At 44.8% G+C, this 25,624-nt stretch overlaps 1 protein-coding gene across 3 annotated transcripts in view; it reads right to left on the bottom strand.

Moving 5' to 3' along the window:
• Nucleotides 1-2,012: 2,012 nt before the first annotated feature.
• Nucleotides 2,013-25,624, bottom strand: part of TSPAN18 (tetraspanin 18) — a 171,391-nt gene continuing 147,779 nt past the window's right edge. For all 3 annotated transcript variants that reach the window (XM_067557600.1, XM_067557598.1, XM_067557599.1), the window contains 4 exons: nucleotides 13,902-14,000; nucleotides 12,334-12,513; nucleotides 8,383-8,466; nucleotides 2,013-6,758 (listed from right to left, as the gene is read on the bottom strand). In XM_067557600.1, the coding sequence (XP_067413701.1) occupies nucleotides 6,711-6,758; nucleotides 8,383-8,466; nucleotides 12,334-12,513; nucleotides 13,902-14,000 (411 nt within the window). In that variant the 3' untranslated portion in view covers nucleotides 2,013-6,710. The remainder of the gene's footprint in view (nucleotides 6,759-8,382; nucleotides 8,467-12,333; nucleotides 12,514-13,901; nucleotides 14,001-25,624) is intronic.

Genomic DNA, 25,624 nt, shown 5'->3' with positions numbered 1-25,624 from the left:
GGCTGGAGCTTGTATTCATTCAGCTATACGGGTGTTGTTAAACCAGATCTCATTGATGGGTTAGTTATGAACCAGTGTCAAGAAGGCCCCACCATTGCTTCTTTTATGGTCATGAAACCATCCAACACACATTGCTCACTGCGGGTTGGAGTGCAGCATGTGTTTATTTCAGACTTTCCAAAGGGGTGGTAGAGCACCTGTATGCCCATAGAATCCCATCCCTCACGCTGGTTCCTGCATCAGCATGTCAAGTTTTTTGCTGTAATAATTTCAAGTGACAAATGGGTGGCTGACACAAATGCTTCCCTCCTCTAGTGTTTCTTTGTCCCCTCTGGACTAAGTGAGCAGGGGAGAGCAGAACAGTGGGAGTGGGGGCAGGGGCTGGAGCCCAGGAGGGGCAAATCAATATAATGTGCTGCTCCCACAAAGAGACAGACAGACACGAAGGAGCCTAAAATCAACTGGCCATGCAATGCCTATTGAATGTAGCATGTCTATTTAAATCTTGGTTTTGGATTCCTCCCCCTGCCCCCCCCCCATAACCAAGTGTTAATGGGCCCATAGGACTGGGGCAGGGAAGGAAGGGGGAGGTGAAAGGAGGGAAGTAATTTGCAAGTTGGTAGCTACATCCCTGAGGACTGAGGGCACAGTGTTGAGGCATATAAACACAAGTGGATCCTATGCTGACAGCATGGGGATGTCGACATTGGAGCTGGAAGGTGTAAACTCCAGTGCAGAGACACAGCAGTGCTAGGTGTGATCAAATGAACACACTTAAGAATAGCAGAGCTTCAGCACTGCAAGCAGCAGGACGGCCTTGCTGCACTGAGGATGAGCCCATGTGTATGGACTTGGGGTGGCTGGGGCCATGCTGCTCTAGCTACACTTCCAGAACACCAGCTCGATCAAATCGCTCTTAGAGCAAGAGTGGGGCTGTCTCACGGGGCTGGAATTTACACCTTTGAGCTCTAAGATAGAGAGACATACCCTAGGTGAGAGGGTGAGTGCAATCCACCCCAGCACTCACTGGATCCTGGCTGAAAGGGGCATGCTGCCATTAGTGATGAGTAAGCAGGGGGAGTGGCTGAGCCCCCAAGGAACAGGGGGAGGGATTTTCAGGATAAGGGTTAGAGCACTGTGGGTGCCCGTAAGGGGGAAGGATCCACCCCATAGCACCAGCAGCACTGCTAGAAGTTACAGATAATTGTATTATAGAATTAAATCCTACAGCAGCAGGGATGACCAATGTAAGAGCCATGGCGGGGTGGTTCCCTTCACTCTATAAAGGTGGGTTGGGCAGCTGCAGTGGGGGGCACAGAGCAGCACCTTGCTGAGTTTTCACAAGCTTGGTGGGGACTGGGCCTAGAAGCACAACGTCAGCTGCTAAGTGGCAGCATAGACTAGCAGTCACGACCACCACTGGGAGGCAAAAATTATTAGACTTTAATCCTGGGTCTGCCACTGCGCAGGTAGGTGACCTTGGACAAGTCACTTGACCGCCCAGGCATCAATTTCCCCATCTATAAAATATGGATTATGACTCTGACTTTGGGGTGTAGCCCTCTGCATAACTGAAGAGTTATTTTCCAGCTGACTGCGTTCTGAACAGAGATGAGCCTGCATTTGCATGGGGGTTTTTGCAAATGAATTTTGTGCCTGGTTCCTGTATCTGATATGAGCAGAACCAAACACCTTGGATTCACAGAGTCCCCAATTTAGGGTGAGAGAGGCCAAAAATTCAAGCAGGTCCCTACACTTCCCTGCTCAGCCTTTACTGACTTCCAGCAGGCTGGCACTGGAGAGGAGAAAGTGGCAGTGGGACTAGAGAGCCTCTCTTAGCCAGCCAGCTTTTCTGTTTCTTAGGTCTTTTTGGATTCAGATAACTCATTTTAGGTGCTGTAGCTGAGTTTATTCCTCCTGTGGTGAGAAAATGACTGTACGTACTATAAAAAAAACAAAAAAACCCAACCACATGAATAGTGACAATTAAAGCAATCCCACTTCAGTCACAATATCTTTATTTTTTTTATTTTTTTAAGAAATGCGCACACAAACTGTGCAAAATGCTTCAGGCTTGTGTTCTGGTTTATATTACAAAAAATCCTTTCAATATAAAAGAAGCATTACAATGGGCAATACAGGATAAATTAGCTCCACTATCTAATAAAAGGAACATTTACAATTTTTAAAATAGATTTCACTGTTCTTTCACACGCAGGCTGTTTCCCAAGCACTCACAACAGTAATTTAAGAATTAAATAACAGATGAGGGAGGGGGTGGACATACAGAAAGAAACTGCTCTTACATGAAAGGTGCATGGGCTCTGGGCTTGGTTCTACAGCATGAAGGCCAGCACTTTGGTGACTCACTTTAGGTTGCTTTCTTACACAGAGCTCTCAAGACAGGAGTGATTAAACCTCAACACCCTACCCTCAAAACAACTCAGCAGAAACTAAAAAGGGGGGAGGAGGGAATGTTTGTTCCTCCTGCCTAGAGCTCTGGAAAGAAGAAGTCCCAGAATTCTTGATATACAGCATAAGATACAGCAGGTAAAGGCAGTGTCACATCATGGTGGTCAAAACACAAAACTTGTGTCTCTCATAGTAACAAAGGATTCCCCATTCTGGAGTCTCCTACTCATTAACATTCCATGGGAGAAATGCCTCACCTCTCCCTGTGCCTCACTTCCATCAGTCCCCAGCATTTCAGATGATGCAAGATGGTTGGACCCTGCATGAGGGGTTTGTGCATCACTTAACAGTGATTTCCATTTCTTTATTGGAGGGTGCTGCTTCCTGATTTCTCAACTGTGTCTCAGGACTGGATTAGAATTCAAAAATGATCTTGAGAAACTGGATAAATAGTCAATTAAATATGATGAAATTCAATAAGGACAAATGCGCAAAGGACTACAATTAGGAAGGAATAATCAATTGCACAAAAACAAAATAGGAAATGACTGCCTAAGAAGGAGTACTGCAGAAAAGGATCTGGGGGTGATAGTGGATCACAAACTAAATATGAGCCAACAATGTAATACTGTCACAAAAAAAAGTAAACCTCATTCTGGGATATATTAGCAGGAGTTTTGTAAGCAAGACATGAGAAGTAATTCTTCTAATCTATTCAAGAGTGATAAGGCCTCAACTGGAGTACTGTGTGCAGTTCTGGGCCCCACACTTCAGGAAAGATATGGACAAATTGGAGAAAGTCCAGAGGAGAGCAACAAAAATAATTAGAGGTCTAAAAAATGTGACCTGCAAGGGAAGATTGAAAAAATCGGGATTGTTTAGTCTGAAGAAGAGAAGCCGGGGGAGAGGGACACGACATGATAATAGTCTTCAAGCAATACAAAGTTGTTAGAGGAAGGTGATAAAATGTTCTCCTTACCCACTCAGGACAGGACAAGAAGTAATGGGCTTAAATTGCAGCAAGGGAGGTTTAGGTTAGACATTAGAAAAAAACTTCCTGTCAGGGTAGTTAAGCACTGGAACAAATTACCTAGGGAGGTTGTGGAATCCCTGCCATTGTCTAACCTGTTCTTAAAAACCTCCAAACACCTGTCAGGGATGGTCCTCTAGATAATACTTAGTCCTGCCTCAGTGCAGGGGACTGGACTAGATGACCTATCAAGGTCCCACCCTGTCCTACATTTCTGTGATTCTATCCCTTTAAAGAGAGGATATGAAGGTTTCAGCAAGGGGAGAATGAGAATGGGGGTGGGATGGGGACGGCAACTGCACAGCAGGGCCAGGGAGGACAGAAAAATGGGAACGAGACGAGACGAGGGATGTACGAGTGAGATTAGAGAGAGAGGAAAAAAGAAAAGTTCTGTGAGAGAAAAAGGGAGATACAGGAAGAAGAGAAATAAGAGAATATATAAATGGGGGAAGGAAGGGGAGGAGAGAGAGCAGCCATTATGGAGGAAAAAGAAAGGAAATGGAGGGAATTAAAAAAAGGAAGATGATGGAAGAAAGTAGCAAAGAAATGAGAAAACCGGAGGAGAATAAGTCTGGAAAAGCAACATTTAGGATTTGCTATTGTAGTTATCCCTGTTCCTCTATCGGCCTGTGCACTTGCTGAGACCCCACCTGGCTCTGAGAGGAAAGCGCACACCCAGAGAGTACCATTTTGGGGTTTTTATCATATTCTTTGTGCTTTTAGCAGAGAGCTGTGCTTTTCGTTTTCAATTACACAACCCCAGGCCAGGCAGGCCCACCCCTCCATCGCTAAATTTCAAGATTTGGACCAAAGGGAATCTTTCACAATAGAGCAAGAAATTAAAGGTACTGAGGGGAGGAATCAGAAAACAAAGGAGATGGGTTGCTCCTCCAGACACCAAGAGTTCTAGCTGCCAAATGTTAGCCACCCAGCCAGAGATCCAGATAGCAATGGACAAGAGCACACACTCTTTTTTGGATGTTAGCTACTCTGGTTCTATTGCCAGCTACAGACTCTGGCTATTATAAATTGAGTAACAGGTGGTGGTTTTGGCTGCTACTTATTTTCCCCCACCCCCATTACCAACTCTTTAGTTGTTTTCCTCCCTGGGGAATTGTTCTCTCTCCAATGCGGACAGTGACCATCTCTTGGTGCAGGGTCACAGCCTTTCTCCAGGAGCACCTTTTTCCTTGGTCTGCCTGTATCTAGAGAGGAACACCAATTATGGGGTCTATTCCCATCCCAGTGGAATAGCACAATGCTATAGGTCAGATCCTCCATGCACACTGCATGGTGGGTTGACCACCCCCCCACAAAAAAATCAGCTGCACTTAATGGTCTATCATGGGAGGAGTTTTTCTGAGTTTTAGGAACAAATTAGAGAGACTTTCAGCAGGGCGGACACTGCCAATTTTGCTAGCAGAGCTGCTTTCCTTCTTCACTGTACAATGGAACAGAATTTAACTCTAAAATGCATTATTAAAATGGCTCCTCAGGGAAATTGCCTAGAAGCCGTCTCAAGAACGCTTTAACACAGTATCTGAGGCCTTTCACTGTTCAACAATCCTGGCCCTTATTCTATCTTTCTCCACTGCTGACTTCATTTGTGGGTGGGGACAGATTTTCTTCATGTCCATATGTAGATTTCTCTGATGATTAGACTCATGTCTCCGAAAGATTTCCACATGTCTTCAGAAATGCTGTAGGTGAGGTTCCAATGTCCTATTCCCATCCTTCAGCAGCTTAACTCTTCACCCTTGTGCATATTAAGTCAGGGTCCTTTGCCTATTAGTACGAGGCCTAGTAGGCTTTACTATGGCTTACATGGTCCGTGTATCTGCAGAGTCCTTTTTAGGAAATCTCTGAGGACTTGGGCCCACTTCTATCACTGTAAATGCTCTGCCTGTTTTGAAGCCTCAGTTCTATTCTTTGTAACCCTCAATCAAGGTACTTATGCAGGCATTTTTATCAGGTTGGTTTTAAATGATTAAATGGATGACATTATTTAAATGTCAAAGTGGCACCTCAATGGAGGAAACCTTTATAAAACAGGAGGCTATATTAAAATGACTTCAGTTGATTCCACTCTCTTTCTTCTCAGCCCCTTGGAACAAGCTAAAGAGAAATTCTCAGATCAGAAATGAAGCCACAAGGGTCACAAAAGGGAAACAGCGTGGGCAACAACTACAAATGGGCCCCTTTGCTACCAGTACCATGTCTGCGAATTGCCTACATGGCTGGAAGGCACATTGGAACCTAATGCAGATAATTAAGCTAACAGAGCACTACAAAGTACAAACTACAATTTTGCATGTAGGAGTTGAATGGCCAAGATTTAGAAGACAAAACAATATGCCCCTGCCCTGAGGCTGGCAGTGTCAGCTATTCTTGGCCAGGCCAATCATCTTTAAAGAGGAGACGGGTCAGATCAGGATTTGGGAACCCTTTGCTCTTCTCTCATAAAACACTGAACAGAAAGCCAAAGAGACAGAGTAAATAAGGAAAGGTATGCACCAAACTTCTGATTGCATCTCAGGCCTCTCCCAGCCCCCAACAGGGGAGGATCTTCCTCATTTCCGACAGGGTCACCTCATCCCCTGTGGTGGGACTCCAGGGAAAGGCACGCCCCAGTCCCAGTAGTCCAGGGATTCTCCTGGAGATGTTAAGCGATGGCAGTTGACCCTCCTTTAGTGAAAATGTGCTTCCATTTCCTGGCTGGCAGTTTACACTTTGGACCAGAAATGAAAATTAGTAAACAACGGGCTGCCAGTTTTCTGGGTATCAAAAGTCCTTTTTATCTGGTTGTTTGAAACCAGCCTGACCTTTCCACCCACATGCTGTGGTTGACCTGCTTCCTCTATGGAACTGAACCTAGCCCCTGTGTTGTGTTACACAGTTCTTCCCTATCTAAAACAATGCAGTTGTGAATATTCTAGGCAGTATCCTGCTCTGATGGGGACCATTTTAGTTGCCTTCCCTCCCTCCCAGCCACCCTGCAGGCTGTCAGTCTCCAGGGCAAGCGATTGCACTGTGCTCCTGATGAATCAGTGGTTGTGCAGGTTGCTCTGGGAGAAGGTCGATGTGTCGTCATGTAGTGCACAGCACCTCAAAGTTCCAGCCCCTGAAGTACAATCCTTTTGGTCATTCATATATTACAATCCTTTTTTTGTTTCCATTTTGTTACAAAAAATAAAGGGTTTGTTTCCCCCCCTCTTTTTTCTGGTCTTCCAAGTACATAGGAGCATCGCAGTCGCTCAAGGGGCACCTCCTACTGGATCCCTCGAAAGAGACACATTGCAAAGATCATGGCAAACAGCTGGAGAGGGATGAGAAAGAGAAGGACAAACAAAACACAGCCATCAGCCACATCTTAGAGAACAATGAAAAAGCCTTACTTAGGCCTAGGGATGGTGCTGCCCTGACTTATGTACACTGAACGAGGAGAGGGAGCTCTTACCACCCCAGCCAGGAAAAAAGAGAAGGCAAAGCATTGCCTACCCACGCCTGGGAGAGGAAAGGGTTTTAGCAGAGGAGAAACCGCACTTCTCCCCCACCTCTCATTACTTTAAACCCTGTTCCCACCCACTGTCAGCAAATACATCTGAGTGGATGAAGGCTACCGCAGCAACCGGGGCTCATTTCCAAATTGAGGGTAGACACTGCCAACCTGCAGGGCTCCCGTTGTTTAGTCTGCACCTTCCCCTGCTCCCACTGGTGTACTGGAGCACTCTGCTCTTCCCAGTAGCTGCTGCTCCCTTCAGCAGGAAGGCAAGCCACCCTCACTCCCTGAAACTCCCCTCTAGAGAGCCAAGTGCATCAACCACACACATTGCCAGTGTATCAGGAAACCACGAGTCCCTGTGACAGTGTCACAAAGTTGCCTCCCTTTCAGGTAGGTGTGACTTTCTGATGGAAACCTGTCGCTGCTTATGTCCAGCCCAGTGATACTCTGACTGAGGCTCACGAGCCGCAAGTGGCTCTTTAATATGCTCCTTTGCAGCACATGTTATTAAAACACTGTGATTCAATTATTAATCAGTCTAACTTATTAACCAATCAGGATATGTTTGCCAGGGTATTAACCAATTGTAGTTGATAAAATAAAATACTTGGTCAGTCATTTTTCTGTAAGAATAATATATATTAAGAGAGAGAGAGAGAGAGAGAGAGAGAGAGAGAGAGAGAGAGAGAGTGTGTGTGTGTGTAAAAAATGAAACAATGAATTCACACTACTGTGGCTCTTTCGGGTAATGTTAATTGCTAATTTGGCTCCTGAACCACTAAGATCTGAGCATCATTGGTCTAGTCTCAAGAGTCAAATACTGATGCTTTCTATAATGGAGATATATGGGCAAGGTCTCAGACCACTATAGTTTCAGACTCTAAACAGAGGCCCCCTAAAAAGGACAGTTTGAAATGTAATAATCAAGATGTGCTCATAGGTAGTCTCTGGGACCACATGGTTGTATTACTATTATCCTCTCCTCCAGTGACACTCACTCATTTCATCTTATTTTAAGCATTATGGGGCAGGGACCATCTCTTATGTGTCTGTGCTGCAGAAACACACAACAGGACCTGTTTGAGACGTCTGGGTGTTACTGTGATAATAAAATAAATAATAACATGACTGTTATTTCTTTCCAGTCATTGCAGACTTGGGAAAAATGCTGGCTTCCTTAAAGCCTCTGATTTTTATGGGCCTGTAATTTTTGACCAGGCTTAACACCAGATGGCAGCGCAGGCTTGTACGATGAGGGATTTCTTTGCCCTGCATGCAGACGGACAGAAAATCCAGCCCTTACTTACTAATAAACTATAATCTGCCTGCATTTTGATAGGAAAGAGTCCCACTGAAAGGTGAATGTGCAGCTCCTGATCATGCTACTGGCTGCATTTCTATAGATATAGCATTTTTAGCATGCTCACTGCTCCAGTACCTCAATGGCCAAAATGCCAATGGCGAGAGCTCCTGCAAGGTATACATAGGTCTCGAAGGAGTTCAGGATCACAGTGTAACAGCCCTAGGAAAGAATAAACCATTGTGAGACACAGCCAAGCAGCAGCCTTTTTTGTTCTGTAAACATTTGCTTACGGCCCTTGTTTGCGTACCTGATGCATCTCAGACCCAGAAACCAGACACATGACCTCCAGTCAACAGACCGTGAATAACAGAGACCCACTCAGTGGGGCCTTGAGGGAGGACAGCCCCTTGAAGGTTCAGTATGAGGCTAGAGTTGATGGGAGATGGGTTTGGCTAACAAAGTTATAACCCATTGCTAACCAGCACTGGCCATAACCAGTAGAGCAGACAAGAGCAGCAGTGGAGAAGCTTTCACTTTGCAGTGGGGATAGGACAGGCTGAGATGGCTGGATGGACAAAACCAGACAGTACAAGACAGATGGGCTCCCATTATTTAAGCTGGTTTGGTTGAGGCTTCATTTTACAGCAGGGGTTAGAGGAAGGGACTATGAGTCAAGGTTCCTGGGGTTCTATTCCAAGCTTAGGCAATAGTTCACTGGACAACCTGGGGCCAGTCACACTGTTTCTGTTCCTTAGTTTCCCCGTCTATATCATGGGTCAAATCATACTTACCTAACAACCTCCTGGGAGAATTAATGTTTGTTAAGAGCTCTGAGGTCCTTGCATAATTAGGAACACTGAAGTGCAAAGTAAATCTCATCATCCTTGATGTTACTTATTATTTGTATTAATTATTAATATGAGAAGCATCTGTAAAAGCCCCAGTATAGAGAAAAGCTGCATGAACTCTTCTGAGAGGCACCTGTTCATCCAAATCTCAGTTGTCCTAGCCCACAAAATCCCCCAACAAACTGGCAAATTTCTGCAGATGGGTCGTGTGAAAAGGAACTGGTACATCAGTCTGTTCCATAGAAATGTGCACAGCTCCTACTGAACATTTCTCTGAAACACCTATCTAAATGTATGCACACACATGCGCACGCCTCCATGGGCAGTGTACACCTAGCCACACATCCCTGCACACCTGCATGCACAGATGGAATCCAGATCTGTTTTCATCAGCTAATTTTTCTCTTCAGCAGAAAAGAAAAAAAAAAATAGGTGGCCTTACTGAGCATGACATGGATTCTTCTCTCACCCATACCCTCCAAAATAAAGAGATGACGGAAAGGTCATCTGGGTGAAGAACATTTAAAAAAAAAATCTCAAACACCCATGTGGAGCACAATGCAAGCAAAACTGCTGCATGCCCTTGTCACAGGAAACTGTACAATGAGCAATAGATGGGCAAAGACACTCGCAAGCTAAAGACTGGTGACAGTGGAAGGAATGCACACATGCATTTATATAGTGCTTCCGCATGCGCTGCTGTATCTGACAGCACTCTACAAGGACTCAAGTGCTTTATTAAGTCCTTTGGCTAAAGGGCAGGGATTTCCTTTTCAGTGGCAATTAACCTACAATGGTGTTAACTGAGAGAGATTTTTTTCCCTTCTGGAGATGGGGCAAAGTCTGCCACTCTCCCCCAATTTCAGTATTCCCCTACTTGTATTGTGGTGGCCTTGCCTACCACCTGCTTGCTACGGCTCTCTCCAGAGTCCATCAATGGCGCTTCCCTGCACTGGTCAAAAGGCTATTCTGCAAGCCCCAGATTGAGACCTTTACAATATGATAGTACAAGACACTCTCAGAAAACCACTGGACCATTCCATCCTACTGGGCTCTGGATGGTGTTTTATACACATTAGTTGTTCAGAGACCTTGGAGCCAAGAGAGACATCTATACAAGGAAAATTAGAACTGGTTTATCAGAGGCTGTGCAGCGGCACCAATGCTATCAGCAAGGTAAGTGCCAGTGTAGACAGGACTCAGGTGCTTTTACCACTGTGTCATATTTCCTCAGCCTGGACTGTGCTGATGCTTATGCTACAGCTAGTACAGTGGCAGCTGTCCTAGTGCAGTAGTTATTATGCTACTGGTGCTGACTTTCCTAGAGAAGACAAGGCCCTGTAGAAAGCCAGTTCTTGCCTGATTTCCAGCTCAGTTTGGCAGAACCAAGCATCCAACCAAGCAACCAAAGTTTTGGGTGCTTATTCAAACACAACTCCAACTTCACCCTTCTGAGGGGTCTGCTGTAGCCGCCTCTGAACAGTCCCTGCTGCACAGTAGTTTCAGCATGCCAAGAGAGGTTCTCAACACAAACTAGGCCAACATCCACCTAGCACCTCCACGCTCCAAGAACTTGACTTTGATCCAGGAACGTTTGAGCTCAAACTCCTCTCCCCTTCTTTACAAAAATACCTGGTTCGGCCTATTTCTGATAGATGTCTGATGTGCTTTTTCTCCAGTCAATACGTTGTAATAACACGCACAGAGTAACAAAAATCTCCCTTTCCATGGGATCGAGATGGGAATGTATGGACTCAATATGCTGCAATGACACCATAAACAAAAATGCAACCATAGGAAGAGAGACATTTTTGTTGTCCTCTTTAGCCCTGTTTTTCAAGACTGATGTCTTTTCCTTTTAGCTGTTTGTTCCTTCTCTCTCTCCCTTGTGTGCTTGAGGCAATCAGACCTGGCAGAAGCAGGGTCTACTACGATCTCCTACCCACAGTGCCCCAAGCCACTGTTTTCCAGCTCCCAGACTGGGGAACAGTTTACAGACTGGTTCTAAACTCATCTGCTCCCTTTCACAATCTGTTGTCAAGTGCTGGAAATGGGACCCATGCTGCTTAGAGGGAGAACATGGGGAGGCTGTATCTCATACAGTTAATGCTGGGTGAAAACAATCAAGCAAGTACAATCCTGTTTTGCTCAAAGTTGAGGGCTTCATACTTTTGGAGGAGATGGGGGTAGGGAGTGTAGATTTGGCTAACCAGGAGGCTCAGTAAAGTGTAAGCCAGGGGGGGAAAAAAAGACATTATATTGAATTTCCTTGTTAAATTTTGGGCTGATGAAAAGTGCTACACTGAGAGCTTTGGAGACAGACTATTTCAGTTTATCTCCAGAACCAAAATGGTAAGAGCACAGCAATGCAAGCTTCTCTCTCCCCACTCCACCAACGTGCTTGTCTCCTGCCTTGGAGGGACCATCACTAGTGGTGAGAAGGGACTTGAATCTCTATGGCTGATTTGATCCTTTGCTTCTCCGTTGAGAGGGCCAAAAAGGGACAATAAGTTCTGATTGTGGACATGGTTTTTTTTGTGATGTTGATATTCATTTGCTGGGAATGAAGACTCATAAAAGTCATTCTGAACCTGCACAAGTAAACAGCCAATAGATGGCAATGATGCTCAATCACTACTCACCTAGGTTGGGTTTGAATTTAACTTCCAGGTGTCTGGCTATCTATGCAAAAGGAGCAGTGCCAGAGTCTGAATCATATTCGAAAGCAGTGATTTAGGGTTTATTTTTAAGCAAATAACTACATATATGGCCCTTTCCTGTGTTTTGTGACCCAACATACTTGGTACAATGTAAATAGCAGTAACAATGGCAGAAGATGAAAGAATCAGAGAGAGGAGGAACAGGAATTGAGCTCTCAGCTGCAGATTTAAGGTTGGAGAATGCAACAAAAAGTTACATGATCCTTTGATCCACCAACTATCTTATCCATTAGATCTGGGGAAATACGCAAATTGCTGTTGATGACACAAAGTCGTACTGCTGCAGTATAGTTAAAGCCCATATAGCGAAAGGACACTGTCAAAACAAGACTCAGGTTGTACATTGATACCAAGAGCTGGCAGTGTAAATGCATTATTTGTTTAGGCATTTAGGGATGTTTAGGGTCTGAGTTATGGTCACCATAGCAGGAACCCATAAACTCCATCACTTCCCACAGCACAGTCTGTTTAAAGCTCATGGTGAAGCATTTGTCAGCCATGGGATTAGTTCCCTTTACCTGTCGGTTCTGGTATATGTGCTTCCCTCTGAGGCACTCCTCCTTGCTGACAAATGCCCTATCCTGGGTCTGGAGATCTCGCCGGCAACAAGCTTCCGGTACCAAAGCATCTGAATGGAGGCGTTGGAAATGAAGAGCTGTTTCAAAATCTTCCGGTCCATTCACTCCACAGCAGCCGAACTAGGGAGGGACACAGGAAGGACAGAAATCCATAGGTTCCACATTGTCACTTCTGAAATGAAGCACCACAAATCCTTTCAAAGTCATGGTTTTGTGAGGTATGGGGGGGCCGGGGTTCAGTGAAGGGAGAGTGAGAGCAATGTGACTACATCTGTGTTTTTATCCTGGCATCTCTATTCATCCACAGATCTCAAAGCACTTTATAAGAGTATCATTATCCCCTTTTACAGATGGGGACATAGACCCAGAGATTAAGGGCCCGAACCAAAGCCCACTGGGAATCTTGCTGTTGACTTCAGTGGGCTCTGGAGCACGTCCAAAGAGACATACTCAAGATCACAAGGTGAGTCAGTGGCAGAGCGCAGAATACCGTCCAGGCTCCTTATTCCCCAGTTCTCCCTGTGGTCAATGCCCAAGAAGCTGCTGCTTCTTCCCATGCACTAGATGATTCATTGAAAGTCCTCTGCAAGTACTCAAGTGATGCTCTGTGTCTACCAGCTTTCAAGCAGCAATAAGTTTAAACATTTCATGCACAAAATGTCAAGTTCTTTGTTAAATTCCTGAATCAGCATTAAGGGCAGCACTCTTCTTTAATTTTAAAACTAAATACATGACATCAGCCTCCACAGCTGTCAATTCATCTGCTGAATAGGCACAGCGTGGGGTGTGCTAGTGCAAACTTTCCATACACACAGCCCTTACTTCCTGCAACTGGGGAAGAGAGTGGGGGACAACTTCTAGTAGAGGATAGGGGAATTCAGACTCCATAGCAATCCTTGACTTCCCTGCTTAGCATTCTAATGAAGATGGCCAGTACTTCCGCACTAATAACTAGACTATCAGCCACCTGAGGAAGAGCTCTGTGTAGCTTGAAAGCTTGTCTCTGTCACCAACAGAAGTTGGTCCAATAAAAAATATTACCTCACCCGCCTTGTCTCTCTAATATCCTGGGACCAACACAGCTACAACAACATTGCAAACTACCAGCCACAAACTCATTTCACAGGGGCCACTGAAAATCCATGAGAAAGTAACCACTTTTGGTCCCAGCTGATCTAACATGGATTTGAAGCAGAATCCTAGAGGTGGAAGAGTCTATAGCGATGTCCCATCCCTTGTACCATCCAGCTAGTTGGCTGTCTGCAACACTATACTCTCCCACTTCTGCTGGCAGCTCAAATACTACATCACCTTTAGCAAGGTGAGTGCTGCTGGTAGAATTTTAATTTAACTCCTAATTGATTAATACAATCAGGGTGATTTGTATGCAGCATGATATGCTTCAGAGTAGCTTCATGACCTTAGGCTGCAGCACTGGAGCAATGTTTCCCTTCATATTAGTGACAGAGCTAACTGCCAGCAGGAGATCCAGGAGAAAATCAGCTTACTGTGATCATAACCGAATTCCAGGTGGAGGAGAAGACATCAGTCTCATTGTTTCCCTGATAGTGCTTCTTTAGCTCCTTGGTGAAGAATTCCCTGGTCAGCTGAAATACACAGAACACAGAATATTATCAGCACCTCCATTCAACGTTCTCTTTGTGAATGCTATTTTTCATTACAAATCTAAGGGTAGAAACAAGATTCTATGCAGTCAGCACCTCACAAATGAAACTCAGATGACTTGCTATGCCAGGGGCATTCTACTTTGGCTCATGGACATTAGCTCTGCATCCTCTGAGGGTGCACAATGCACCTGCTGCCCAATTAAGAAGCTATGGGCCCAATGTGAGATGCTAGTGCTTACCATCTCCTGGAAGGTGATGAACACCCGCAAGTCCCCTTGGCTTCAGTGGGAGTGAACAATGCTCACCAGCTTCCAGCAGCCTCCTGCAGGATCAGGCTGTAACAGGTCTGCCTTTCAATTCAAACACAGCTATAGGCAGGTCTGAAGATGAAGCCTGCAAAGGATCAAGAGCCTAATGCAGGGGAAGTCAATAGGCGGACCATGGGCCAAATCCGGACCACCAGATGCTTTCGAATTGACCGTGAAATCTTTTTATTTACTTATCATCTTCATCGTTGTTATTTTTGTATTATTTTCTCTGGCGTTTGGACCTTGACTATACCTTGACCAAGAAGTTTGGACCTTGACAAAAAATAGATTGATTACCCTGGGTCTAACGCAATGCCCCATGAAGTCATTTGGATTCTTTCCATTGACTTGAGTGGTGGCTGGATTGGGCCCTAAACAAGTTCATGCATTGTGTGGAAAGCCCATTACATATGCAGGGTTTAGATGGCACTATGTGCACGGGCTGGAAAGCTGTGCATGTGGCAGGGTCTTTTAGCATGTGAGGATTTTGCACCCAGGGCTCCCTATCCTTCATTTTGGATTCTTCTGCAACTTCAGTTTTAAAGTGAGTGGCCATGCTTTTATAAAGTGTAGGTAAAGCACTGACACCTATAAAATGCTGACCGCACCTTAGGTTTATCCATGTGAATGGCACTCGTTCGCTAAAACCAGCTGGGCTTGTTTAAAATTAAAAGTTGATTTATATGTATATTTTTAAGTTAACATTCTCTTTTAAGTTTTTTATATATGGAGCTATTTAAAAGTGCTTCATATAACAAAGGACTAAAATGCCCACCAAAGACAGATTTGAAAACCCATATAAACAGAGCAGTTAAATCTACCAGGCCTTGGAAAATTCATATCTAAGGCATGATTCTCTCCTCACTTACACCAGTTTTACACCAGTATAACTCTCCATTTACTTCAGTAGAATTACTCCAGATTTGTTCCAGTGTGAGTGAGATCAGAATCACACCCTAATATTGATCATTCTGTGAATAAAGATGGATAAAAATCCATGTAATAAAACAGAAAGGGTCACTGTCAATTTAAACATCAGATATTAGAAACAAACATTTATTTGTCAATTGTAGTAACAATGATGTAAAAAGAAACCATTTTAAAAATCCATTTTGAATTTCCACCATTTATGTTTATTTTTTACATTTCCTTCAGCTTGGGCAATGAAAATCAAAGAAATCAGTTTTACTTTTGTTTATTGTAAAATAGAAAAAGTATAATAATAATTTTCCTCAAAGTATCCTTAAAAAAAACCAACAACAGAGACCTTGAAACAATCGAATCCTATGTTTAGTTATCACCTCTTTCCTGAGGAACAGTGTTAAAAAAAAAAAAAAAAAGTTTTAACAGTCCAGTTAAACTGTGGCAATCTCACAGTCCTGCTGTTATTTCATGATAAAAACTTTAAAGGATCCTTTTTTTTGCACCATTAGGTCTTGTCTTCTCTCTCTAAGACCTCAATCCTGCATTGTGATCTCACATAGGTACAGCCATCTGACCCCACCTTATATACTACTGGATCAGGGCCCAAGACTGTAAACCCCTTGGGAAAGGAATGATTTTGTTTTGTGCACTATATAGTGCCAAACACATTGTGGAGGTGACACAAATAATTGTAAATATAATAAATGATAATAGCAAAAGTCAGTTTGCTTTCAGGTTCTCAGGGATGCAATGTGTGGGTTCCAAACACTGCAGAGGTGTGTGTATTTCTCTAAAAATCAACTGTTTCCACTGGAACTTTATGACAAAACTTAATGGAAACTTTAAGTGAAATTCTGACCCCACTGACGTCGGTGGGAGTTTTGCTATTGTCTTCAATGTGGCCAGAATTTCACCCTTTTACTTTTGTTCCCTGACAGGGTTTGGAGAGGCCTGTTTTAAAATTCAAAATTATGAACCAAAACACAACTTGACCCTGAGTAATATTTTCATAAAATGAAGAGTCCAAGTCCCACTGATTTTCTGTGACCTGTAGGCTCCAAAGGGTGGGATTCCAAGGTGGAATTTGCTGCATAAATGCCACTTTAAGTCCAACATTTAGGTGCCAATGGCATTCACAAGCCCCTGCTCTGCTAATACCTAATCTATGGGCACCTAGATTTCTGCCATTAAAATTCCAAGGTGCCTAAATTTTGGCAGCTGGGCATGTGCCCAGCACTTAGCCCGGACATCACCCAGCAGCTTGGGGCTTAATTTAGGTGTTCCCCTGCCGGTCTTGCTTGTAAGGCCTGATCTGGTAGGCATGCTCTCAGCACATCTAAACCCACACAAAATAACCAGGAAGAGGAAGAAGTGGTGGTTCCCCCACCCCATCCTTACACCCTTTAGCCCAATGATTAGAGCATGCACCCAAGATGTGTGACACTCAGATTCAACCCCTTCCTTCTGCCTGATGTGGAGCAGAGATTTAAACTTGGGTTTCCCCCATTTCTAGGAGTACCCCCTAACCACTGGGCTACAGGGGATTCTGGGGCAGGTCTCTCCTGATGAAGCTGTTCCACTGTGGATAAACAAATATTCATTGGGTCAGATAAAGAAGGATTCTGTAGCCTAGTTGTTAGGGCTTCATCTTAAAGGTGTGAGGCCCAGGTTCCAGTCCCCCTGGCTCCAATTAATAGATAATTATTTGCACCTAGGTGAACAGCTCCAACAGGGGAAATTGAGAGAGGTCTCAGCATTTTAGTACCTAAGTCTCCCTTGTGAATGCCCCTCCCCTCCCCCCTGATTTAGGCTAAGTCACTAATGTGCTTTAAAGAATCTGAATGCCACCCATCAGACAGGATATGGATTTTCCCTTGAGAAACCAGAACATTGGGGATTGCTGGGTTAGAAGGTGAAAAACATATGCTCAGCATTCTGCTTGCCTTCCTTTCTTTTGCATAATTTACCCACCCAGGCACTTATCCTATGGAGACAGAGCACAGCCTTTTTACTAAAGCTTGTCTGTTTCTTAAGTGCAGACTTTGAAACTAATATTATAGTTAGTAATAATCCTAACTGACTGCCTTTGGCTGGGTCTGAAACAGAAGAGTCATTTGAATATAAAGTGAAACCTTTATTTTGACAGCAGTGATCCCAGAGGAAATTGTTCAGCGTTTGTGTGTGATTTTTATGAGACTTGGCCTAAAACAAAGCCCAAAGCTAGAACAGGGCATGTTTTCCAGAAAAATAACCAATTCCCCTTGGTGGCTGTTAAATTGTAGTTTGTCCCAAACATCGGAAGTTCAGATGAATGTTAAATATTGGGCTGCATGATCTACTTTCTTCTTTAAATAAATAAATAAATACATAAAAACAAACAGGATAAAAGTCAGCAAGATGTTCCTGACCCCATATTCATTTTCCCCTTTGTCTGAGGCTAATAATGGGGTCAATGAGGTTTCTGCACATTGAAGTATCATACCATGAGCTATTCAGGTGGAAGCAAAGGCCCTAACAGCAGCAACATCATCATCATCATCATCATCTCCTCTCTTCTACATAGTGCTTTTCATCCATGGAGCTCAAGGCGCTTTACAAAGGAAGGCAAGCATCATTTTTCCAATTTGAGGGAACTGAGGCACTGAGAGTTGAAGTGTCTTGCTCAAGGTCAAACAGCAGGACAGTGGCAGAGCTGGGTATAGAACCTCAGGATCCTGACTCCTAGCCCAGTGCCTTATCGACTAGCCTACATTGCCCCCCCTTTTTTGCCCAGTGAGGGAATTCATTGACTCTCTAATATGTGTGCTAACATATTATCACTAAAACATGAACGCATCTTGCAGAGAACGAAAGACATTCCATGGGGAGCTGTTACCCACAACACATTAAGCCCCGTCTTTATTTAAAAAAAAAATTAAAAAAAAAAAATCAAGAATTCCTTCCGTGTTCCTCCCACCCAGGCCTTTGAGGGGCAGAGAAGATGCAGGTCCTATGCAAAAGACAAGGCACTGTCTGGGCTCTGTTTCTATCTCAATGTGTTCTTCACAGAAGGTGTTGATCATACAGAGTGGGATAACCAGCACCACAATGAAGTGGAGTGCTGCATCTCCACAAACCTCCTTGCCTCCCAGAGGAAACTTTGAGGCTACCTGGAACAGGTGAGGAAAACAAGTCTGATTCCTGATCGCCACGCATTTCAGGATCCACTTCAAAGCCTCCCTTCTTGTGTTCAACTAGTCTCACAGACCAGGTCTCTCTTCTCTATCCTCTCCCCTCCCCTCCTCTCGATCCAGTTCCCTCTCTGTCCACTTCACACAGTTCCCATTGCTGCTGAGGTGACAGCAGGAGTGGCAGAGAAGGAGGCTATCTGGAACACCCCATTCCTCTCTCTCTCCACCTCACTAACTCTTCATCTCATTTCAAATCTCAGCAGAAAACAACTTTTTCCTCCCTTGGCCTTGATTCTTCATTTCTTTTTCTCCCACCACTATTAATTATTTAACTCCATAACTGTATTATTTAACTCTGTAGAGTGTTCTGGGAGCTAGTTTGCAGCCAAGAGACTCTACAAGATAAAGTTGTATTGCACTGTCTGCAAAGGGAGCAGTTGGAGTCTATCCATTACTTCTGTGTCACTTGATGCACCTAGCGACTGTGGTCATACAGAGTAGAGTGCTGACTGCAACAGCATCACTCAATTTAAGAAGTTTCCAAGAAAAGCCATTTGCGTGCATCTGCATTCCACATCGCACTCTGGAAAGTAACCACATTGCTGCTTCTCAGGATAACATTTGAACAACTTGTCACTGAAATGAGCTATTTCAACAACATTGACCTTCATTCCTACATCTCTGCTACCATGTCTGGGTTGTCCCATCATTTGCACGTGCCTCAATACCAGGGGAGAGAAAAGGTATCTGAGCACTACCTTATACAAATGGTTCAAAGACTTACTCCAGACATAGGTTCAAACAGAGATCAAGCCTTGTCCCTCTGGCAGACAAGGCAGGCTATCCAGCCACCCAGCCTTGTATAAAACAAGTCACAAAGAATTCCCAAACCACAACATACACAAGGTGGGACTATTTAAAAAAAAAAAAAAAAACAGAAAATGAGGTTTTGTTCAGAAGAAGCCTGCGGAGAGAACAAACACTATGCTTAACATGTGGATAGCGGTCTCCTGTGACTCAGTGTCTATGAATGGGAAACGGGTAGAATATCTAAGGTCTTTCACAACTTCTTGTTCATAAACCAGTAATTTGACTGCAGTAGGAGATGTCCACCTTTAGACACAATAGGTTTTCTAAAAGATTGTTCATGTCTCAGCTGGCCATTTTGATGGGAGCTTCATCTGGTTCTTGTTACTTCATCAGATTTTCACACACTAGTCCCATTCGAAGCCACTGCTATTGAAAATAACCAGCCAATGGGCTGATCTTCAGTGGGAGTTGAGAGCACTGGTACCTGGCAGGATTGAGCCCTACAGGAATAAGACAGGCTGACAAGCTACATTAGGGATCTGCTCACCCAGTGACTCTCAGTGACAATAATAAATTACATATGCACAGCAAGAGAGAATAGAGCGAAGAATTTGCTCCTGCAGTCATTCCACACATGGAACTCACGTTGAGGTCTGCGGGAGATTTTCCTGCATGAGGACTAAAGGATCAGACCCACTGGGCCCTGGTTCTTCTCTCACTTACACATGCAAATCAGGAATAAAACTCCACTTGGGTAATGGAATTACACTGGTGTAAGTGAAAGGAGCATCAGGTCCAAATGTTTATCTACTTTCTGGTAGTTTCCCATACTCTGTTCCAGAGCTGGGCGCAGTCAGTCACTACACGCTGTCTCTTATCTCCTCAAGAGCCTACTGTTTAATGTTTAGTTATCTGTCCCCTATAAAGATAAACCTGAAGTAGCAATACCTGAATCTGCAGAGCAGTGTGCGGTGGGGAAGGCAGCACTTCTACGTGTGAGGTCCACTTCTTGTGCTTTCCTGGAGGAATCCTCTAAAGAACTCATAACACCAGAGTTGTATTGACCAGACCCTCCCAGACCCCCCATGGTGTAATCTCTATTTACAAAACTGCAACTATTCCCACTAAGGCACAATCTCACTCTCATTTGGAATGGAGCGACCCGCACTGTTTACAAAGCACTCTTCTTTCCCTACTGCTTGGTTGTGAAGCAAGGATACAAAGACCACCCGCTTATAACAAAAAAAGGAAAAAGTCTACCCCTTTCTCTCTCCACAGACAACCCTCTACTGTACAAATATAGTAATGTTTTGCTATCAGCTTTCTAACTATTTCCTCTCTCCTTGGCTTATAAAACTGTTTTACAGATAACAATGTAGCCTGGCTGGAGTAAATCAAATAGGCCTCCTCATATTACAAGGTCCTTCTCCACTTGCTCATTCATTCGTTTCTGCTACATTCAGTATATGAGCAGTGACAAATGTACACATTTTTTATTAATGTGTATATTGCAGGAGTGCTCAGAAGCCTCACTATGACAGGCACTGCACTGCCAGAGTGAAAGGAGGCCCCTGCCCCCAACAGTCTAAGACAAGACACAACAGAGAGTTGTAACAAACAATTGGAAGGGAAATGAGAAGTAAAATGAGGAACCAACAACAAGGTGAGTCTGCACAGGCAAAATAAATAAGATAAATACAAGACATCACCAGTGGCCATCTGATGATTATCCACTATTAGCTGGTAGCTTTGTATGGTCATCACAGCGGAGTTTTGAGCTGAGGAGGGACTTGAAGGGGTACATGATTTTGCCTTTATGGACTAGTTCAATGAGGTGTTCAATGCACAAGGGAAACATGAAAGAAAATGCAAAGGCACTTGTAGGAGAGACAGACAAACAGGTAAAGGAGGCTGCAATCACAGATAGAGCATAGTAGGCAGGGGGCAATGCAATAGAAGCATCACAGACTAAGGAGGAAGGCGCTAAGTTGTGACAAGCTTTAAGCCATGTCTACACTACAAACTGGTCAATGTAAACTATGTAGGCATAAAGCTGCCGCAGTTACTATATCGCTTGTGTGCATGCAGACTTAGTTCCTTGCATTGGCACTACATATATTCACCAGGAGTGGTTGTGTTGATACACAGTGTGGTGCACCATGGGCAGGCATCCCAGTGTGCCACCCACCATCCTATAGTGCACTGTCTTTTGGAAAATTTAGGCAATGCATGGTGGGGCAGAAATGAGTTGAGCAGGGGTCACTGGGAGTGAGGGGTCAAAGTCCCATCATGCAACTTTCTCAATCCCATAATGGCATCCATATCCCATAATTTTCACACCTTTTTAGGATCCCACAAACCTGTGTGTCACTTCTCGCTGTCCACCATCTCTGGCAGAAGCAAGAAGCCTACACAGCTCTGCATTATTTTCATGAATGTTGCAAACACAGGATGAACAATCCTCCAGTATTTGCAGAGCTGCAGGAAGAACCTCAGCAATAGGGGCATGTCTATTTCTTTGTGGACAGATTGATGCAGACATAGCAAAAAACAATTCAAGGATGTTGGTGGAGTTCACAGAACAGCTGCAGATGGTGCTGGGCAACTGTTAGGTCTGAGAAATGAGCATCGAGTGCTGGCATTGCATCATAATGCAGGTCTGGACGATGAGCAGTAGTTGCACAACTTTCATATGCCAGAGGCCAGATTCCTGGATCTGCGTGCCGAGCTATGGACACCAGAATGAGAGCTGCACTGACAGTGGAGAAGCAAGGGGCGATCACACTGTGGAAACTTGCAATGCCTGGTTGCTACTGGTCAGTGGGAAATCATTTTGGAGCTGGAAAACCCACAGTGGGGACCGTTGTCACGCAAGTGTTTTGGGCCATTAAACATTCCCTGCTATGCAGGACTGTGACTCTTGGCAATGTGCAGGACGTAGTTGATAGATTTGCAGCAATGGGGTTCCTGAAGTACAGAAGGCACACACATCTGTATTTTGGCACCAGTCCACCTTGCCACAGAGCACATCAATAGAAAGGGCTACTTTTCTGTGGTTATGCAAGCATTGGTGAATCATCATCAACATTTCATCGACATCAGTGTGGGCTGGTCAGGGAAACTGCAAGATGCTCGCATCTTCAAGAACAAAGGACAGTTCAGAAAGCTGCAGGCAGGGACATTCTTTCATTGCCGGAGGATTGTCATTTGCAATGCTGAAATACCAATAATGATTCAGGCAGACCCAGCCTATTCTTTGCTCTCCTGGCTCGTGAAGCCATAAATTGGACGCTCTGACACCACCAAGGAAAGATTCAACCTCTTGCTCAGCAGGAAGCAGAATGACAGTTGAATGTGCTTTTGGTAGATTGAAGAGACACTGGTGTTGTTTACTCACAAGATTTGATTTCAATGAGAAAAATATCCCAGTGGTTGTGTCCTGCACAGTGGCTGCAAGCAAAGAGGGGAAAAGTTGCTACTGAGGTGGAGGTGGAACAGCTGTCTGCTGAGTTTGAAGATCCAGACACAAAGATGAGTGGAAGAATTTAACGCGGAGCTATGCCTCGCAAGAGCGCTTTCATGGTTAGCCACCATAATGTGGTATGGTTGACTGTGCTGTACCTAAGCATGAAGTTTTGGGGGCTGTTAAGAATGGTGTAGTGCTTGATGTGCATTTATGAACATAACACTTTTATATGCACCTATGGGTCTTTTAATGCACCTATGAGTTATGTGGGGCTTGAGATACAGTTATAATTACTACACTGTGCTTTTCACTGAACATATGAGTTCTGTGGTCCTGTACAATTACAAGTACTGGGTGTTTGAGTAGCACTAGGCATTCTGAAGTACATGTTGTGAGTAATAAAGATGAATTTATTTCCCCAAAATAGAAATGTATTGTGTTTCAAAAACAGTGCAACAATCATGTGTAATTAAAAAAACAAGTACAATACAAACCTAAAAAATAAATGAATGGAACAGAACTTTAAAATGAGAAAGGTAGAAAACATTCCTATCCATTTCAGTCCATTTTGGCTACCCATACACCAACTGTGGCTCTCACAGGTCAGCGTACGTGAAGCTGCGGTTGCCCTTACTGTCTCACAGCTGGGAGGGGTAGGGATGGGGCCTCTATTGCCATGTGGAATGTTGGGGGGTATAGAGAGGTGCTTTAATGGAGCTCCCCAGTGACTGCAAAGGGAGGCAAGCACATGATTGCTGTACCTTTAGGTCAACAAGAGCCTGCAGCATTTGTGTTTGCTGCCTGAGAAGCCCTATTATGTCCTGGTGCATCTCCCTTTCCTTTTCCTGTCGGGACTCTCTCCTGTCTGCTCTTTTCTTCTCCATACTGTCTGCCATATTCACCCTCCAGGCCCTCTTGTTCACGGTCCAATGCAGCACTGGCTTGCTGAATATATCCTCCCTAGTCCTCTTCTTTCTCCTCCCCAGCAGAGTCAAATGTTCTGCAGGTGTGAAGGGGGCACCACAATGGCAGCAGCCACACAGACAGATGTATCGTCGCATTTACAGTCACAAAAGAAAGTGAAAGATAATTTTCAGAGCTCCCGTCCCTTATTCCCATTAAAGTTATAAATTAGACATGCTGTAATGGGGTGCCCCCTGGCCAGGTACATGTGCCTGCACTCTTAGACTGTGCTGACCTCTGTTGGTGGTTTCTCAAGTGGGTTTTCAACAACTCAGCCCTCCAGCCCAGTCACACACACAGTCTGTCTCTGTATGTGAAACAAAACAGACCCTGTCTGGGGTATACAATCCAACAGGGGCCTATCCTAGGACCCTTCCATTGGTATCTCCATAACCCACCCCGGGATCAGTCTTTAAATAGTCCTGGCCCTGGTATGGGTCCGTACCCCCAGGGCTTCCATCCTGGAGACACTGTCTTCTCCTTCTCTTGGCCTTTCACTGACCCCAGCTGGGCCACTAAACCATTTGATCCCCTTCTAGGGGTGTTCCACAGTTCAACATTCATCCCCTTTTGTGGGCCTTCTCAACTCCCTTTCTCAGGTCTGATGCCACTTCCCTAGTTGCTGATTTGGTGGGGAGGAGAGGGAGGGGGAAGACCCAGGCTCATCCTCTACTCCAGGTCCCAGTCCAGGAACCCTATGAATAGCAGCCATGTGCTGCTATGTCCCCTTTAACTAGTCACTATGCTGTTACAGTTCCCTGAGCCACTTCCCCATGGCCCCAGCACCTTCACAAATGCTTCATCCTTACTGTAGGGCTTTTACTCAGTCCAAACAACCCAGAACAATACACGAGCACCCCCCTTGCTCCCCCAGACCCTGACAGCAACTGAGCTGTCCATGATTCTGCTGCTCCTTCAGCAAGCTAGAACACAGTCCTCACTCCTGCAGCTCCAGGCAGCAACTGACTGTCTCTAAGTATTGCCACTCCTTTTATATGGCCTTGCTGGGTCCTGATTGACTGCTCCCTGAAGCCTTTCTCCAATTGGCTGCTTTCCTCGCAGCCACTCTAGGCAGCCTGGAGGACATCTCTACTGCTCCTTTCTGGGATGGGGTGTGGTAGGATCCTGTGTTCTCCAGCCAGGGGCCTCTGTGCCTAGTCCACCCTGTCACACATGCCTATTGACACTTCAGCTTTGGGTTGCCTCTGCACAGCACTGCTCTCCAATCCCAGCCATGGTGAGTATGGCCCACCAGGGGCAAAGAATGGGAGAGGAAAACGAGGAGGGAATTGTTCAATTGCATGAAACAATATAATTTCGGCCCTTATTTCAGTGAGTACAAGCACAGGGCAATGGCAGTGAGAAATGGCACTAGTTTCCATAGGCGGTGGTAATTTTAGCTGTGGGTAACACAGGCGAGAGAGCACAGCTGCTGCTGGCATCCCAAAGTCACCTGGGCTTGTATGCTTCTAGTCTGTGCATGCAATGGTGCCTGCCGAAGTTATCGCGAAGTGGCACGGTAAAGTGTCTTACTACGGAAGAAGCAATAAGGCTGCTATCCCTAGAAAGCTTCAGAAGAGGAGTGCACAGTACCTCCATGAAAGTTTCATCAAGATTTCTCAGAAGGGACATCCCTCTGTACATAAACCAACTGCTCTGCGTGGAGCCCCCACGTAGCACTACAGGGGAACGAAAAGCCGATCACAACTCTACCTCTGTTTGTTGCACAGCTACTTCTTCTCGCATGAGTAAAATGATGAAAAGCCCATGTGTCTGTCTTGCTAACTTGGGGTTGGGCCAGGAGACGTCTTTACATTTAAACATGGTAAGGAAAAAATGTGTGCACGCACTTGCCCGAGGTTCCTTCCCCTGCATCAGGATCCTTTGTGCTCAGCTGGCAGGACTGGTTAGACTGCTGAGGAGTCTCAAAAAGAATCCCAGCTCACAGAGTAGCTGGACCCC

Source organism: Emydura macquarii, unplaced genomic scaffold (assembly GCF_026122565.2).
Source record: "Emydura macquarii macquarii isolate MOO-44397 ecotype Brisbane River unplaced genomic scaffold, CSIRO-AGI_Emac_v2 contig_1876, whole genome shotgun sequence".
Taxonomy (NCBI): domain Eukaryota; kingdom Metazoa; phylum Chordata; order Testudines; family Chelidae; genus Emydura; species Emydura macquarii.
This window is presented reverse-complemented; position numbering and strand designations above follow the sequence as displayed.